Source organism: Xenopus laevis, chromosome 7S, assembly GCF_017654675.1.
Source record: "Xenopus laevis strain J_2021 chromosome 7S, Xenopus_laevis_v10.1, whole genome shotgun sequence".
NCBI classification, from domain to species: Eukaryota; Metazoa; Chordata; class Amphibia; order Anura; family Pipidae; genus Xenopus; species Xenopus laevis.
Genome location: NC_054384.1, coordinates 18,659,523 through 18,679,001, shown reverse-complemented (window position 1 = coordinate 18,679,001; position 19,479 = coordinate 18,659,523). Strand labels below are relative to the sequence as shown.

At 38.9% G+C, this 19,479-nt stretch overlaps 1 protein-coding gene across 2 annotated transcripts in view; it reads left to right on the top strand.

Moving 5' to 3' along the window:
- Nucleotides 1–7,600, top strand: part of LOC108697420 (E3 ubiquitin-protein ligase TRIM8) — a 63,061-nt gene extending 55,461 nt beyond the window's left edge. For both annotated transcript variants that reach the window (XM_018227443.2, XM_018227442.2), the window contains exons 4-7: nucleotides 881–1,114; nucleotides 1,838–1,869; nucleotides 3,480–3,595; nucleotides 5,302–7,600. In XM_018227443.2, the coding sequence (XP_018082932.1) occupies nucleotides 881–1,114; nucleotides 1,838–1,869; nucleotides 3,480–3,595; nucleotides 5,302–5,909 (990 nt within the window). In that variant the 3' untranslated portion in view covers nucleotides 5,910–7,600. The remainder of the gene's footprint in view (nucleotides 1–880; nucleotides 1,115–1,837; nucleotides 1,870–3,479; nucleotides 3,596–5,301) is intronic.
- The last annotated feature ends 11,879 nt before the right edge of the window (nucleotides 7,601–19,479 follow it).

Here is a 19,479-nt window from a genome sequence, read left to right as displayed (position 1 = left end):
ACATTCAGTTACATTGAGTTGGAGAAACAACAGCCTGCCAGAAAGCAGTTCCATCCTAAAGTGCTGACTCTTTCTGAAAGCACATGACCAGGCAACATGACCTGAGATGGCTGCCTACACACCAATATTACAACTAAAAAAAATACCCTTGCTGGTTCAGGAATAAAATTTTATATTGGAAAGTGAATTATTTGCAGTGTAAACAGTGTAATTTAGAAATAAAAACGACATCATAAAAATCACAACAGAATCCCTTTAAGCTGGTTTAGCATGGAGCAGTAGCATAAGGACACTTAGAGTGTGATGTGTGGAAGTTCATTGGACAACTTGAAGTGACTCTTTACACACCTTTCTTCTGCTTCCTGTCCATGTGTGGCCAAATTACACACTCTAAACTCTCGGCCATAAATCATGTCAGAACTGCTGTTTTTTTAGAGAGATCGGGAGAGCCAACAATGACATTTTCTCTCAGCCACGGATATCAACCTTATATGAAACATAACACTGGGCATCCTATCAGTCATGTCAACTCACATGTCACTATTTTGGCCATAGTAATTTTGCACCAGAATTAACCCCAGCTGGTAAAAAGTCCTAAAGGCTACCTGAAATAACCTTCGATAAAGCCAGGCTTGAGCAGAGCTAGGAGAATGATTGGGTGAGTGGTTGGGAATGGCCAAACAACTCCTAGAAGAAGTCGATCTGGTTGATGTCATATGGCAGCCACTGGCTTGCTGACCATACTGGGAGTTGTAGTTCATAACACCCCTGCCCTAAGCCATGATCTCTTTTGACCTTGGCAGCCAACTAAGCAAAGTTACAAATTCTGCACATTTTTGCTCTAGCTGATGTCTCTCTCTCTATTTTGTTTCTCACACAGGAAAAAGTCAGCCAGCTGAAAGACGAGGTGCGCCAGCAATACGATAAATTGCACCAGATTTTGGATGAGGATTTGCGGAAAACAATGGATATTCTGGACAAGGCACAAGCCAAGTTTTGCAATGAGAATGCAGCACAAGTTCTACAACTCAACGAGCGAATGCAAGAGGCCAAAAAGCTGCTAAGCTCTGTGCAGGTCATGTTTGACAAAACAGAAGATATCAACTTCATGAAGGTGCGGATTTGTTCCCTTTACTCTTCCAAAGCTACCTCACTTACTGTTGGTTATAATCCTTTTTAGCAATTTACAAAGGCTTTAAATGGATATTGTCAGCGCTTAAGGTGAAGCAGCTATACCTACTTTGCATTGACTGAATTAATTCCATATACATATCATAACACTTGGTCACTGTATAGAGGAGTTATGAGCTAGGCAGCAATTGCAGAGCTGTACACTCATAGTTTCATCTGAAGGTGCTGGTTCTGGTGGTTGAGACTATTCACTCATGCATGGGATCAAAAACACACTTTCCTATCAAAATCCAATCAGGCTACAGAGCCAGATCTGCTTATTTGGTCACCAAACAATTAGATCTGACCCGATTTGTCCAGCTACATTCTGGGCCAAATTAGGCTGTTGAGATTGTCAGCCCTAGGGTCAATGATCGGCTCATCTGTTGAGGCCTACGAAAACCCATTGCCTAAGATCTGTATCGGTGTTGTCCCATAGGCACCAATGGTAGCTGTTGATATGGATTGAGTAGAAACTTGCTTTTCATTGCACTTTCTTCTGATCCAGGCAAATACTCCTGATTTTAGTTTGATACAGGATGTCTACTAAAATCTTCTATACAGCCCCATATTCCTGAACACAGCACCCAGGGGACAAGCACCTATCTCACACCTTTATAACCAAGTTGACATTGCAACATTCATTGAGTTTCTCTTTGCTTCCTAGAATACAAAGTCTGTGAAAATCCTGATGGACAGGTAAGCTGACCAGTTGCAATCTGTAGTGTGTTATTGGATTCTGCATATATTCTGCTATATTTGGTTTGGTTTAATGGGGGCGCTGAAGGAAAAATGGGGAGATTTATGAATTCCTTTCATCTGCTATCTTGTTTATCTTTTTCTTCACAACATAATTAAATACGACTGAGACATTTTTTTTTTTTTTTTTTAGAGAAAGTGTATTTTGTTATCTGCTTTGAGACATATATGACTAGTTCTGTGGACCCTTTGTTTTTTTTTTCTATTCTAAATAGTTTTGAGTTATTAAGATACACAGGCTAACTTTTGGGTTATAGGACTAATTTATAGGTCAGCTGGAGTTATACAGATTTGAATCATTGCTCAAGCTGTTACGCTGTTCTGTTTTTTTTGTCTGGGTACAACTATGGGTGGGTATTTTGCTCTTATCATTTTTTTTGTATGCACATTTGTGACAATGTTTTCTTTAAAGGACATTTAAGCACTATCCAGTGATCAGGGTTGCTAATTTTAACCCCTGGTTGTGCCTCTTAAGGCTAAGGCCACACTAGGCGATAGCGCCACGATTTGACTCGCGGCGACTTTTCGCCGCGACTTTTAAGCCGCAATCGCTGGGGAAACTCTCTTTTTTCTATTGTCGCTCGAAATCGCCTAGCGAGGCAATTTCGAGCGACAGTAAAGAAAAGATCGCCGCGTGTGTTTTTACGCTGGCGATTTTTCGCGATTCCCCATAGACGCCAGCGCAAAAGTTTCCCCAGCGATTGCGGCTTAAAAGTCGCGGCGAAAAGTCGCCGCGAGTCAAATCGCGGCGCTATCGCCTAGTGTGGCCTTAGCCTTAAAGGAGAAAGAAAGCTACCAAGGCAGTTTATTGCCAATAGATTATCCACAATAATGCAATCTAGAACACTATATATTTTCTGTAGAATGCTTTAACATACATGAGTAAACATAACACAGCAAGTAGTAGTAGCAAGTAGCACACCTGGTTCCAAACTTTCAACATAGTGCAGATTTCCCCAGTAGTCACATTCACTGGTGTATACAGCAGTGAGATTTTGAACAACACTGCGCAATTTCTTAAGATTAAAAATGCTTTTATTGCATTATTCTCTTGGCATTACAGCTGTAATTCCCAGAGAATAATGCAAAAAATGCATCTTTAATTTAAAGAAATTGAATATCGCTGTTCCAATCTCATTAGTGTTTGAACTCTAACATCCCATTGTTTGCTTTGGGTTACTAGATCTCTTGTATATTTTGTACCTGTTATTGCTGTACCCTTTCGTGCCTTTCACTGTTTAAAGTGAATTTGTGCAATTACTGTTCATATTTCCAGTGTAAAAGAGTAGCATGTTAAGATACATGAGCTATTTTAGGATAGCTGTTACTCCTAGATGCATCTCTACTCTAAATTTGTAGTACAGAGAATAGTTAGCACAGAGATATTGCAATGTAAAGCTGCCATCGCTCTTTGCCTTACACTGCTTAAGAGTTGTATGATGATAGAATGTGGGGTGAGGACACGACAACAGAAAGTTTTTAAGTGTTTAATATGATTTAGTAACCCTACATAACAGCACAACCTTTTTGTTTCTTTCTTTACATCACAGGACTCAGAATTGCACAGGAGGTAACCTCCCTCCTCCCAAAATTGGCCATCTGAATTCCAAGCTTTTCCTGAATGAGATTGCCAAGAAAGAAAAGCAGTTGCGGAAGATGCTGGAAGGTACATTGTGATTCGCTTGTTTGTATTTTTATCTTTATTGAGGCTTCAAGTGCTGTCACTTCAGTCCCAAGTTTCTAGCCCAGTGCTCCTGAGTTTTGACTCTTGAGGTGATGTTCCTAATGACTACTCCACATAAATATGTACAGACTCATCATGACTCATGTTGAAGCACAGTCATGGTAATGTCCTGACGCATACTCTTAAGGTCATAAAAGAACTTGCCTGAAAAACAGCACCATAAGGCCTTGGGTAACCAACAAACAAGAGTGTCACTAGTTTTAAAATAAAAAATGATCATGTCAATTATACTTTTACACAAGAAAAAAAACTTAGGGATACTGACACTAAAAAATTATTCTTCAAAATGTTAATCTACATTAAAATTTACCTATAGTTTGTTTTCCCAGATAGGTTTGCTTTTGTAATTAATTGTTAGTTGAAGTTTATAAACCTGACTGTTTTGCCAACCTGACTGTCCCTTCTCAGCCTGTCAGTTAGAATTTCTAATGCTAACAGACTATTGAAGTTCAAATATGGCAGCACCCTCATAGAGGAACATGGGGGATAAGATGGGTAATGTAAAATAATCTGCAACTACTTTTATGGCAAAATTATAGATGGTATGCAAAGGCAGTTTTATGATAGATGTAAAAAAAGAGTTTAATTTCTGGTTTCCGTATCTCTTTAATGCACGATAGTGGAGTGCTCAACCTGCTGAATTTCCACTTGTTGGGTGCTCAACTGTAAGTCCCCCTCCTTGCATGGGGACAAAGGTCAGTATGAGAGAAAACCATTAACCACACCAAAAAATTGTTGCTTAAGTGAAATATGTGATTCATTAAGCCATAAACATTCACAAAGATGGCAACGTTTCGGGCCCCTCTGGGCTTGATAAAGGGCCCGGAGGGGCCTGAAACGTTGCCATCTTTGTAAATGTTTATGGGTTAATAAATCACCTATTTCACTTAAGTAACAATTTTTTGGTGTGCTTCCTGATTTTTTCTCAAGAAACAAAACTTATTGAACAAAAAAGTTCAATGTAATAATAAATCAGATCAGTGAATGATAACATTTATGAAATACTGTTTGAAACCTGCAAGAACTAGCTAGGAACCCAGAGATAGTAGGTAACAGAGATGTACTTTAAGGTCCCAATGGGGTAGAGTGAACAGCATGGTTCTCTAATCTTTTGCTCCTATCTCTCTCTTTTCATATGTATTTTGGCCTAAGTCTAGAGCAATATCTATACATTAATAATAATAATAATAGTAGCTCGCAAGCAACATGTTGCTCATCAACCTCTTCTAGGATCTGCTCTCAGTGGTCTCAAAACAGGTGCTTATTTTTGAATTCCAAGCTTGCAGACAAGTCTTAATTGCATAAAAACTAAGTGTAATGCCAAGTAGAGCCTCCTGTAGGCTGCCAGTCCACGTATGGGCTACCAAATAACCAATCGCTGCCCTTATTTGGCATCCCAGGGGACTTTCTTCATGTTTGTGTTGCTACCCAACTACCCAACTTTTTGTATGTGTTTGTGGCTTACAGGTAATAAAGGTTGGGGACCACTTGTCTAGAGTATTGGTTTACAACTGTTCTATATTTGCTATTTAGGCTTTCTCTGCCTTATGTGCTGTCACAATGATATCATTAATTGTTTGACTGTAGCCACTGTCATCTTTGATAAAATAATTTTCTTTGTTTCACAGGTCCTTTCAACACCCCAGTGCCATTTCTACAGAGCATCCCCATGTACTCCTGCAGTGTGAGCAGCTCGGGTGCAGAGAAACGCAAGCATTCAGCTGCCTTTCCAGAGGGCAACTTCCTTGACTCCGCATCGGGAACTGTTAGTGGCCAGTATATAAGCCAGGGTTCTTCCTCTGGTGAGGGCCAGTCTGCACAACCCATGGTGCCTTGCAGCTCCACCCAGCACATAGTTGGACTTCCCAGTGGCCCTCAGCCAGTCCACTCCAATTCTGTCTTCAATCCACCCCATTACCCCAACAGCACATCATCTCAACAGTCTGTGCTCTCCCAATATGGAGGGCGCAAGATTCTGGTCTGCTCTGTGGACAACTGTTATTGTTCCTCTGTGTCCAACCATGGTGGCCATCAGCCCTACCCTAGGTCTGGTCACTTCCCCTGGACAGTCTCTTCCCAGGAATACTCTCATCCTCTTCCACCTACCCCTTCAGTAACTCAGTCGCTTCCAGGACTTGCTGTCAGAGATTGGATTGATGCTTCCCAACAGCATGGCCGCCAAGACTTCTATAGGGTCTATGGGCAGCCTGCCACCAAGCACTATGTCACCAGTTAACCACAAGTTAGCGCAAGCTAGGCTTGTTACGTATGCATTGATAAAGACACCCTAAAAACTGAAATTGAGCAAACTTAATATACTTAGTTATGGAGTGCCACTAAATGTGATAACCATAGGAGCTCTGTTTCTCTCACTTTTCTTTTTAAATTCCAATGATTTTTGAGGGTGATTTATTTTTCTTCCCTTCCTCATCCAGCAATGAAACCCAATCATTCTTTTTTCTCTCCCTTCTTTCTAATGCTTTGTAGGTTTTTCTGCTGATGTCTATCATTTGATGCAAAACAACCCTTGACGTTTCCTGTGGGGTTTTTTTTTCTTTCTTATCTTCCGTTTTGATTTTACTTTGCTTTTAGGAATAACTGAACTGTCATTTGTGATAGCAGCATTTTAAGTTAAAAGGCCACTTATCATACAGACACTTTCTTTTTTAATACCAGGATTTCAGAGATGTGTAAATACACAATGATCAGAGCATAATGCAAACTTTAGAATGAAAGAAAAGGGAATTAAACAAGCTGAAATTAGTTTGCTGGGAATCTGTCCCTGTGAGTTCTCAGTATGAAACAGAGATGCAGCATTTCAGACTTCCTGCTTGTTTGGAGCTATTTATGGTGCAGGTGTTAATCTACAACACAGATACATTGCAGTAAGAATGAATTAATACGTGGCAACCAATAAATCCATTCTCCCTCCTGCATCCGAGCATGGAGGGAAGTGAATACGAGTCCAACCGATCACACAAATATTTCTGTATTTTTGCAGATGTTGGGAATTACCAAACAATGCAGGGACACGGAGATGTGTTAAAAAGAAACACATTGTATATAACATGAAATGAATTACAGGGTAATGTTTTCTTACTTCAGTTCTTTATGTCATACTTTAAAGGTAGTTTAACTATTAAAAAAATAAAAAAAGGCAAAAGATTAAAAAAAAACGCAAAATAAAAAAAGTTCATCTTCTTTCTCAATATACAAATTTATGGACCAAGGTTACATTGGAAAATGAAATGTACCTGCAAACTGGTAAATGGTCTTTTAGCTTAAAAAATGATTAAAAAGATAGTAGAGCAATCATTTCTTGAATTTTATTTAAAAACATTTTTAACATTCCAAATACATGTAAAAAAAAAGTGCAATTCAAAGTTTCATTCTAAAAAAAAAAAAAAAAATACAAAAAAACTGTTTTGCTTTACATAAGAAAGGTATAATTTCTGGAGTGCCACAACCATTATGAATAATAACAATTATACTACAAAAAAAAAGGACAAAAAACTTCAAGCAAACGTATGTGTATGTACAGCGTAAGGTCCAAGCACTTTTTTTCCCTTTTTTATTTTGGCAGCATTATTTAAAAGAAAAACTGAACCAGTTAATGCCATATTGTAATATTACAGCAATAAGACTTTGTACTGTATGTTGCTAAGGGACTATAATGGAAAGAACGAACGGACTCGCATTATGGACGGCAAGCGCTGAGGTACAAACGGGATCTGAGAGTTCTGCATGGCAGCAACATCTAATGCAGTAACACCATTCTGTGTCTCCTGTATCTCTCACAGTGTTGGACCTAGCGGTAAACTCTCTCTCTCATATCATGCTCCTCTTAAAACAGCAGTCCTGCTTTACTCGGTCAAAACAAACAAACAAGAAAAAAAAAAGTAAATAAAATTCTTTTTATAAACGAAACAGTGCCTGATCTCATCCTGGTTACGTGCATTATTGGTCTGTGCTTAGTATAAGCCTTTACGTGGCGTCTGAGGTGACCCGGTCAGGTCTAATGGAATTTATTCTGTTCATGGCTCCAGCAATAGAAGCAGTCGGAGATGAGCTTTACCTGGGGAATGGCCAATAGAAATCTAAAGGGTATCTGTTATAACAACCTTCTTGACTGGTTGATTTGAAAAAGAGATATATATATATATATATATATATATATATATATATATATATATATATATGTAATTGTTTTCTTGATTTCAAGCCATTGCATAACTCTATAACTTACAATTTAAATCTATTTTTTGGGACATTTTGAGCTATGGGATCCTTTATCCAGAAGCCTATTATCCAGAAAACTCAGAATTTCCCGTAAATTACATTTTAAATACTTTCCTCTTTCTCAGTACAGGTATGGGATCCTTATCCGGAAACCCGTTATCCAGAAAGCTCCAAATTACAGAAGACTGTCTCCCATAGACTCAGTTTTATCCAAATAATCCAAATTTTTAAAAATGATTACCTTTTCTCTGTAATAATGTAAACAGTAGCTTGTACTTGATCCAAACTAAGATATAATTCATACTTATTGGACGCAAAACCAGCCTATTGGGTTTATTAAATGTTAACATGATTTTTTTAGTAGACTTCAGGTATGACAATCCAAATTATGGACAATCCATTATACAGAAAACCCCAGGTCCAGAGCATTCTGTATAATAGGTCCCATACCTGTAATAATAAAACGGCCAGATTAATGCACAGGCTATCCTAGGCTAAAGCATAGGGGCCCAGTGTGATCAGGGGCCCATCTAGCTTTTATTCAATTATAATTTCTATTTGCATTTCTTTTAATATTTCTTTTTATTTGGCTGTTGGGTCACTGGGAGAAGAAGGCAGGCAAGTTGAGTGCACCCGGATGAGTCCTAGGGCCCCACATCTCATTAATCCACCACTGAAAACAGTCCATTGTTCTTGATCCAAACTAATATATAATTAATTCTTATTAGAAACAAAACAATCTACTGGTTTTATTTAATATTAAAATGTTTTTTAAGGTATGGAGATCTAAATTATGGAAAGACCCCTTATCTGGGAAACCTCAGGTCTCAAGCATCTTGGATAACAGGTCCTATACCTGTACTTATATACTGACAAAGGTTTAAAAAAATAGCCACAAGGTCTAATCTCGAATGCAACTTCCTATTACTTAGAGGAAGGCAACAAACCCCATCTCTTCTATTTACCCCCCAATGGGTTATGAACCATAATGTGTAATGCAGTCTCACTAGTATTCCAGCTAAAATACTTACATCTTCATATGCGAACATTGGCCAAACCCCCAAAAGCCAATTAGCAATTCGATATGATTGGTTTATAACCAATCAGAGATTTAGGGGCAGATGTATGAAGGGTCGAATATCGAGGGTTAATTAACCCTTGATATTCGACTAGGAACTAAAATCCTTCGAAGTCGAAGGATTTAGCGCAAATCCTACGATCAAACGATCGAAGGATTATTCCTTCGATCGAACGATTAAATCCTTCGAATCGAACGATTCGAAGGATTTTAATCCAACGACCGAAGGAATATCCTTCGATCAAAAAAACCTATGGACCTTCCCCATAGGCTAACATTGACTTCGGTAGCTTTTAGCTGCCGAAGTAGGGTTTTTTTTTAAAGAGGCAGTACTTCGACTATCGAATGGTCGAATAGTCGAACGATTTTAGTTCGAATCCTTCGATTCGTAGTCGAAGGTCGAAGTAGCCCATTCGATGGTCGAAGTAGCCCAAAAAACACTTCGAAATTCGAAGTTTTTTTAATTCGAATCCTTCACTCGAGCTTCATGAATCGGCCCCTTATTGTCACTAAGAATTATTTGTATGGAACAAATGAATAATGAACCCTGTTGGCAGCATTCTTCTTGCCCACATGTTGCTAGTCAAATTGTAAGATGCCAGTATGAATGGCTATTGGCTAGTCTAGGTAACGGATTCAATTGAGCCTAACCAATACTTGGTACCCTTGCGCCATTCTACCTTACATACCTTGAATACTTTGCCCTTCTATCAGGTTATGCTGTGGGTCACAGTTATAGTTTCACTATTCTAAATAATAGGAATGCTCTGGAAATTGAATGAAGATAACAAATTACTTCAATGCCAGGGAGACTGATGAACCAAATATAAAATGTATTTGCTCCAAGAAGCTAAAAATGCTGTTAAACCCCCGATATAATCAGACAACTGCAATAGCCTGCACTTTTTCAGAATCCAAATATTTTTCAAGAGAACCCCCACTGAGGATGTTTCTGGCTAATTGGGGGTGGGGGGTTCCTGCTGACGATCCAGTTTCTCCCCCAGATGCATCCTATAGCTTCCAGAATCCAGAACTGGAATATAAGCTGGAGCCATGGTCAGCCATTAACTGGGTTTTACCTTTTGAAATCATCTGAGCTGGGATAAATATCAAGCAAAGCAGCGATAGGACCCTAACTTTGCTAATAGTCTAATTCCCTGTAGTATAACCAATACTAATTCTGTATACTGTAGCTTTGAAATGTAAATTTTGTATAAAATTATACATGACAATCAAAGGAAAGTTTCCATAATATTTGATTTTAATTAGTATTTTTCTTTCAAAACTTACTTTGCTGTGCTCTCTGAGGGTACTGCAGAATTGAAATACCAGTGAATATTATTATGGGAGCAATTCTTTTAATATTCAGGTAGGTCACAACCCAGTCATCAGCATGCAGTTCCAGCAGCAATGCGGATATGTCTTTGTCTCAAATCACTAAGCGGAAGCGTGGGGAACTGTATTTTTGTTTTAGTCCATATGGGGCTCCCAGCATCTTTGTTATGTGTGTGTGTGAATCTATATTTTAACTTCTATGGCCCAATTGAATGCAATTTATATTCATCTTGTTTTTTTTACGTCTTTAGAACATTTCTGCCCGTGTTTGTTTGTTTTATCGTTCTCATTTTGTTCAGGTAACTAGATCAGGGCTGTCCAGCTAGAGGCCCATGGGCTGGGCGTGACACTTTTTTGTAGAACTGTGCATTTCTTTAATCAAGCTAAGACTTTATCAGTGTAGGGGAGATTAAAAAAAAAGGACCTCCCTATTGCACTCAACGTATATAATGTACTGTAAAGTAAAAACAAATTCCATAAAATTTATAAATTATATACGCACAATTTTAAATAAATGACATTGTGTAGATTGTGTGTTTACACTGCAAATAATTCACTCTACAATATAAAATTTCATTCCTGAACCAGCAAGTGTATTTTTTTAGTTGTAATATTGGTGTGAAGGTGCATCTCAGGTCATTTTGGCTGGTTATGTGCTTTCAGAAAGAGCCAGCACTATAGTATGGAACTGCTTTCTGGCAGTCTGTTGTTTCTCCTACTCAATGTAACTGAATGTGTCGCAGTGGGACCTGGATTTTATTATTGAGTGTTGTTCTTAGATCTACCAGGCAGCTGTTATCTTGTGTTATGGAGCTGTTATCTGGTTTCCTTCCCATTGTTCTGTTGTTAGGCTGCTGGGGGGGAGATATCACTCCAACTTGCAGTACAGAAGTAAAAGAGTTTCTGAAGTTTTTCAGAGCACAAGTCACATGACTGGGGGCAGCTAGGAAACTGACAATATGTCTAGCCCCATGTCAGATTTCAAAATTAAATCTAAAAAAAATCTGTTTGCTCTTTTGAGAAATGGATTTCAGTGCAGATGTGTTTTGAAAAAAAATAATTACCATGACTGTATCTCTTTAAAGTACCTGGCAATACCTGGCTAGAAGATCCCGACCCATATCTATTTACCAAGGAATAGAATGATTCATCTGTTCGTGCAGGTTGGAAAATTTTATCTACAGATGCCAAGTTGCCATCCCACTTAGCTGACATTTTGGGCAATGTATGGTGCATGAAGAATCGAAGAGAAACCACAGCTACTCTTCGCCACCAGCTGTTTAGAACTAACTGTAGAAAGAAAGCAATACTTCGTATGGTCTATTGTACATTATCCTCATACTAGCAAGTCGGGTTGAAGCTGGATATGATTTCCACGACAATAACTTCAAATATCCCTGATAAAGGCACACAAAGGGTTACAGACTGTATTATAATTTAGGGGCAATAGAGTAAAAGAATCACACCCCTAACTTATAGTGTAAGGATTGAGCATAATTAATAGTTAATTTGCTGCCTCTATGCATACATGCCATTCCTATGTGTGGAACTACATTCCTTGCAGAAAAGCAGAGACACTCCTAGAAAGTTTTCACATTCAAATAATTTTGCAATAAATATGATTTAGCTACAAAGATCCACTGTTATGTGCTTAAAGGAATACTAATTATCTCCTACCATGTGCAGAAAATGGCTACTGAAAGACTGGAATCTGTAGTATAAAACATGTCCTACAAGTTAGATGTATTTGCAAGGGTCAAAAAATAATACAAATGAAAAATCGGATGTGTAAACTACATGAAACATTTGCCATGTAACACGACATGCCTGATGGAAGGGAACACTACATGCTGCATTTGCATCCGACAAGATAAAATGTGATAGTGTCTGAAATAATTTTTTTTTCAATTGTAATACATTGACTGTGAAAACCTTGCATCAGGCGGCATTTACCCGCAAGTTACCAGGGGCAGCAAAAAGCCCATCCTGGTAACTTTATAAACCGAATTTTTGTATTTTAACTGTAAATTCAACTTTTCATGTGCATTAGAGCGCAATTGCACTCGAGATGCACTCCCCCCATATCTCCCAACTGTCCCGTTTTTCGCTGCAGCTCAACCCAGAGTTCTTGATTGTTACTGAAATGTCCCGACTTTCTCTTTGATCTCCAGCACTGAACAGCCAGAAAAAGGTACAAGGTTTCTAAAACTTATTTGGCTTTTGCAAAGAGCAATAAGTTTCAGGTGAACTAAGCTACTTTTGTAACAATTTAAGATAAGCAAAGAACCAATTGTAAATCTAAGATAAGCAGGTCTTTTGGGAAAACTGTGACTTGCATCTTAAAGGGAAATTCACCTTCATAAGCAAAACTGTATTAGGGCAGGGGCATATGGACAAATTCTGGGAGATTTAGTCACCTGGCAACTAATCGACTCTTCTGCGGGGCAACAATCTCCACGAACTGCCTTCCCCTTGCCTTCCACCTGCTATAATGACAAAACGCCAGAGCAATGGCGATTTCCAAAGTTGCCTCACGAGGAAACTTCGGACGACTTCGGAAATCGAAGCGTCGCGAGTACATTGGCACAGGAGATTTTTCATTTTAGCAGGGGGAAGGCAGTTCGGGGAGATTGTCGCCCCGAAGAAGAGGCGATTAGTCGCCAGGTGACTAAATCTCCCCGAATCCGCCTGTGTGCCCCCTGCCCTTAACATATAAAACCACAGAAATGTGTTTAAACTTTCATAACCTGCCAAATTTTGTAAAATTACCATGGTGATTAGGTGGTGTTTCCAAAAATAGGCGTGGTCAAAACATTTTGCCCCTCTTTCTGTTTCCAAAATGTCGGGAGGCATCACAGAACCCAACTCAGGGTGGTTTAGGGGCCAGAATCGCCCCTGTTGATGCGTCAACAAAACACACCATATAACTGATACATCGCAGCAGCAGGCATCAGATTTAGTAGCATCCCACAAAATCATATGCTGTTGCGTGCATTTGAAAAACAAGATTTTGTGGATCAGATAAAGTCTGTATACAGTCAAGCTGTATACAGTGAGAGAAAGACTTCACATTGGATCATATTCCTCAAGAAAACCAGGCGGAGAATCAGCGCAGGTCCGGACTGAGAATTAAAATAGGCCCTGGAATTTCAGGTACACAGAGGCCCAATCAGCCCAAATAGAGGCCCAAACAGCCCCAACCAGCGCACTAAATAGTGACTTTCTATAAGACATTATAGCAGCCCCTCTGGGATTTGCTAGAACCCACAGATTGCCAGTCCGGGCCTGAATCAGCGACTACACTTGTACCTGCATCTGGAGTCACGCAAGGGACCAGATTCAGGCACACAGGCCAGGTTTTGGAACTGAAATATTACTGTGACCGTAAGTGCTTGCAAAAGGTATTTCTGTTCAGTATCTTCAAGTGTATGGTCATCTTAGCACTGTTATATAAAGTAAGTAGGGAAACAAAATGTGAGGAAAAAAACATTAAAAAAAACCAGATCAACAGATTCTGATGCCTCTAAAAAAAATACAGTATCCACATAATTATGTCTATCAAGAATGGTTGGTGATTTCTGTTGGAGTAATGAATGTCACAGCTAGCCAGTGTCTTAAACGAATCACAAGGCAACTATTGTAATCACATATTTTATATCTGAAATGTTAAGGAGCCAAGGAAACTATGTTAATTAATCAAATATGCATGAAGGTCTCATTTAGCGCAGCTTTCTCTGGTGCTCGATGGCTGTACCCATACTTTATTGATGAGGCCCTTCAGTGATATCGTTGATGAATGTACTTATTGAATCCTGTCCCTTTGCATTTGAGCTGCAGACAGTACAGAACTGCGAGGAGCTCTGCCATCAGACAGATATGTATTGAAGGGTCCCTGTCCCAGGCTACACTCTTTGTTTGATTAGCAGCCCACGGATTTCTTTTATGGACACCTGCAGAATAGAGTAGTTACATAGTTACATACTAGATGAGATTGAAAACAAACATGGGGATCACATTCAACCTTTTGTCCAAGTGGAACCTGTTTAACTTCTAGTTGATCCAGAGGAAGCAAAAATAAACCAAACTCCTACCTAGCTCTGGGGAAAAAGTATCCCTGGTTCCAAAAAGCCAGATCAGTCCCAGGATCAACTTTATACTAAAAAAAATATTTCTTTTTAGAAATAGTTTTATAAAGAAGTACAATAAAGAACAGGTGTTGTTGTTCTTCAAAACATTGCCATCTAAACAGTCGAAGCAGTCACTGTATTATTTTCATGTACAGGGTAATCCACTTGTTTGATCAAATGGCCACATCTGCTGCAAGACATTCATGGTGGAGTACTTATAGTCCTGCTATAGAAGGAGCACCGATGTTCTGTAGTGTCTCCGACACAATGAAAATAAGAGGTTTACAGAGTTGGTTTGGCCCACAGAGACTGCATTGACATCATGCCTTTAAATAGAGTGTAGGGGGCAAGCGCAGTTACAACACACTAGTAATTTATAGTAATGAAATACATCCATCTGAACGAGGAGAAACCTTAAAGGACAAGGAAAGTCTAAAATAGAATAAGGCTAGAAATGCTGTATTTTGTATACTATACATAAGCATGAACTTACTGCACCACAAAGCCTAATCAAACAAATGATTTATGCTTTCAAATTTGGCCACAGGGTGCTGTCATCTTGTAACTTTGTTAAACAGCTTTACCTGACCCTGCACATGCTCAGTGTGGCCTGGGCTGCTTAGGGATCGTCATAAACAAAGCTGCTTGAGTTCTGCATGGCTGGTAAGTAAGGCGAGGGCTCCCCCTGCTGTTCATAAGTATGATTGTTTCCCTGCAGAGCAGTTAGGGACCATCTGACAATTCCTATCCACAGCAGTAAATGAAGGGAGTATTTCACTGCATACAGTCAGGTTTCTTATAAAAACAGTACACATTTTCTAATTAAAGTATATTGGAGATAGGTTTCTTTTTCATTAAAGAAAGTAAAAATGGGATTTTATTTTTTTGCCTTTCCTTGTCCTTTAAGTAACAGCTGTACTGAATATGGGCTGGAGCTTAGAGATTTAAAGGTGGTTTATGTCAATGAGATTCTGAAACTTGTAGTTTGCCCACACCTAAAAGCTAGATGTTCCACATCCCAGTGTATATCAGGGATAAAGATGTATTATTTACGAAATCACCACCTATGCCATTGGTGGTAGCTAGGGATGCCACTTACTATAGTTAAGCATTCACCAAGTTCAAGCTTTTTGTCTTAATGAAACTGCTAGCTGATCCAGAGAAAGTTAAAAAAAAAAATCAAATTTGCCATATATGAGAAAAAAACTCCTTCTTGACTCCAAGAGGGCAATTGGAGCAGTCCCTGGATTAACCTGTATTCCAGTAAACCTGGATAATTAGTAATTACTATAGAGAAGCTGCACAGTCTGTGACATGCATTTAATTCAGTTGTCAGCCTCCTAGCATATGAAATTAACATATGTCGGGATTTAAACAGGAAAGATGGCTATTTTAGGGGTAACCCAGACTAAATGCCCTTTTGAAGTTACTCTAAAATCTGCTTAAACGTAATATTATGCTGTCAAGGTGTTCGTTTAATCACCTGGGCCACATGGTGCATACATTTCATTTTAAGAAGGTTTTCCTTAACTGCCACCCACTTAATTGCTAACACTAGGTTACAGTAGTATTGCTCTTTAGATCTTGGAATCAGAGCTCATACAATGGATTGGAAACTTCTCATCACTAATGAGGAGTTCCTTATAATATAGGGGAGGAAAGTTCAAGGGATTAACAAGTCAAAATGTAGAGCAACTGTGCTTCATCAAATAAATCTTCTTTAAAGGCTCCTGCTCCTATTTGCCATACAGCCCCCACATATGCCCTTGTGAAGCAATTACTGCCTGATTGATACAAACTTCCCAATGCAGCACAATGGAGCCATTGTTTGGGAGATATACAGTGATCTATCAGCAGCAACATTTTTTGCTAATACTAATGAGAGGACAGCTGGGCCCTACTTATCAACTTGTTTCTTTCCTCCTAATTGGATGCATTTGCTCAATATAAATAATTTCAACAAGCTGAAATTCCCCGTAACCTACATTTTTTTTTAAATATGAGAATTATGCAAAGCAAGCACCAGTGCTATCATTTTGCATTGAGCAGAGAGTCCTAAAGTAGATCAGCCTCGTATTAAAGGATCCTGTTCATAATGAATCTCTAACCATTCCTGAGTCTTAGAAATTCTTATTGGTGGTTTAACAATAGGTTTGGAGAAGAACAATAAGTTAAAGGGAAACAGATCCAATGACAGATCCAGAAGTGCATTCTATCAGTTACTATGTGATGATCATACAGAGGGTATGATAGATACTAGGATCAAAGATGCACCTGTAATATCTTAAAACGGACTGTTGCTAGAGAGAATCTCTATTGAAGAGTCTTACCCTTATACATGGTACGGGACCTGTTATCCAAAATGCTTAGGACCTGGGATGTTCCTGATATCGGATCTTGGCCTTATTTTTTGATCTCCATACCTAACATCTACCCAAAAAATCATTTAAACATTAAATAAACCCAATAGGCTTCCAATAAAGATTAATTATATCTTAGTTTGGATCAAGTACAACCTACTGTTTTATTATTCATAGGCTAACTACACACAGTTCAGAACACACAGTATGTAAACACAAATACACCAATCCAATAACACTTCCAATTAATCAATTAACAAATCAGCAACAGTCAGTTAAATACTGTGTTCTGAACTGTGTGTAGTCAGCCTATGACTAAGGGGCACATTTACTATAGGTCGAATATCGAGGGTTAATTAACCCTCGATATTCAACCGTCGAAGTTAAATCCTTCGACCTCGAATATCGAAGTCGAAGGATTTACCGCAATTCGATCAAACGAACGATCGAAGGAAAAAGCGTTCGATGAAACGATTAAATCCTTCGAATCGAGCGATTCAAAGGATTTTAATTCATCGATCGAACTATTTTCCTTCGATCCCAAATTGTTAGGAAAGCCTATGGGGACCTTCGCCATAGGCTAACATTGGTGCTCGGTAGGTTTTAGGTGGCGAAGTAGGTGGTCGAAGTTTTTTTTAAAGAGACAGTACTTCGACTATCGAATGGTCGAATAGTCGAACGATTTTTAGTTTGAATCGTTCGATTCAAAGTCGTAGCCGAAGGTCGAAGTAGCCAAAAAAATACTTCGAAATTCGAAGTATTTTTTATTCTAATCCTTCACTCGAGCTTAGTAAATGTGCCCCTAAGTGTTTGTAACACGAAATGTGTAAGGCTATTTAAGTGACATAATACATCATTTTACTTTTATATATATATATTGCCTGGTGGAAGATTGCTTTCATTTGAGTGCCTGCTCTACAAATCCTTGGTTTGAACCACCAGTGCTCCTGGGCCTCTTCCATTACTTGGTGAGTTACCATTTTATGTTGCACTACCACATGTTGTATAACTGTTTTATTATTACAAAGAAAAAGGAAATCATTTTTAAAAATTAATTATTTGCATTAAATAGGAGATGAGTCTATAGGAGAAGGTCCTTCCAGTATTCAGAGCTTTAAATCTTGAGGCACATCTACTCTTAAATCTGGTAAATCTGCTAAATATTGTGCTGTCAGTCTGTAGCTTGCATAAGCCTTGAAATACAGTTTCCATCATCATTTGTCTGTTTGGGAGAATTACTGGAGCTCAACGGCAACAGGCATCTGAGCACTGCACACTGGGCATTTTGCCTGGGAATGTTGCTAGCGTGTGTGCTTCTGGGTGCTCATTGTTCTGGGGCGACTTATGCTCCTATGCTTTGATGTCAATATAAATCGACGACAACAAGAAGCTGGTGGTTATTATTACCAATAGTAGAGGCAGTAATCAATCACCCTACGTGTCCTTGCCCATAGGCCTGACATCTCTGCGACACCAGGGAGCAAACTAAGAAACTGCCATGTCCGCTTTCCAGTTCATCTCTCACTTCTGAAGTCACTTACTTACATTATGCAAGGGTCAAGCCGGTAATACTCTGCACCTGTATATGCACAAGTCATGCATCCATAAATGACTCAGAGCTATAAATGAAACTTATTAAGTAGGTTACAAGCTGTCACTGCCACTTTCCTAAGTGCAGTGGAAATAATGAACCGGTGGAAATTTTCAAGCACACAATGGAAACGTCACATTTGCAGTGATGGTGTTGCTTTTCTAAATAACACAGTTAGAATCTTAAGTCTATTCCTCATGTGAAACATAATTTCTTGGTGTTAAATGGGCAGTAAAGAAATAAAAGCAAACATGCCAGAAAAAAAATGTATTCCATAATGTATTGAAGCAGCAGGCATCATTAGAAGAAATTACTGTTGACATATTCATTCCTCAAGAATCTTTACTAATTGAGGAAAATGACTACAAACCCATGAGGCACAGTAAGACCTTCACCCAGGGGTGTTTTAGGCATTAAAGCCATCTGAGGAGGCGTTCACAATGCTGCCCCGGAGGGAGAGCATCTCTAGACAGAGAGTGAAATTGCACTTTCTGCTCCAGAAAAGCCGAATTCCCGTTTTTAAATTTACCAGGAGCAGATTTTTGCCGCCCGTGGTAACTTCTGGGGAACTGTCATCTGAGGATAGATGCTCCCCTTGCCTTATGGCAGAAACACTCCGGCCTTCACCTATAGGAAGACAGATTTGGAAAAGGAAAGAACTGACAATGTAAAAGACTGAAGACCAACACATTGGATGATGTCAACTTTAAATATTGAACTAAGTTTAAGAAAATATAATTGGAATTTATAGCATTATAAATGACAATGCGAAATGTCAAGGAAAGACAGGTGGGGATCATATTAGGAGCCCCTGAAATATAGTTGTTGAGGGAACAGACATGCTTAATTGAAACAAGGCCTGGATGGGTTGGGCGTCATTTTATGTAAGTGAACATTGGGCTCTATTCTACATAGCTGACAGGGCAAGTTGCCAAAGTGGTCCTGGTGGGCAGTGGGCTAGTATCCCAGCCACCTTGCTAAGTATTGGACAATATGATTCCTGATGGCAGCTCTTTCAATGGCTACTACTTACATCAGAAATCGACATTTACAAGATTAGGGTTGATTAGGTTTTG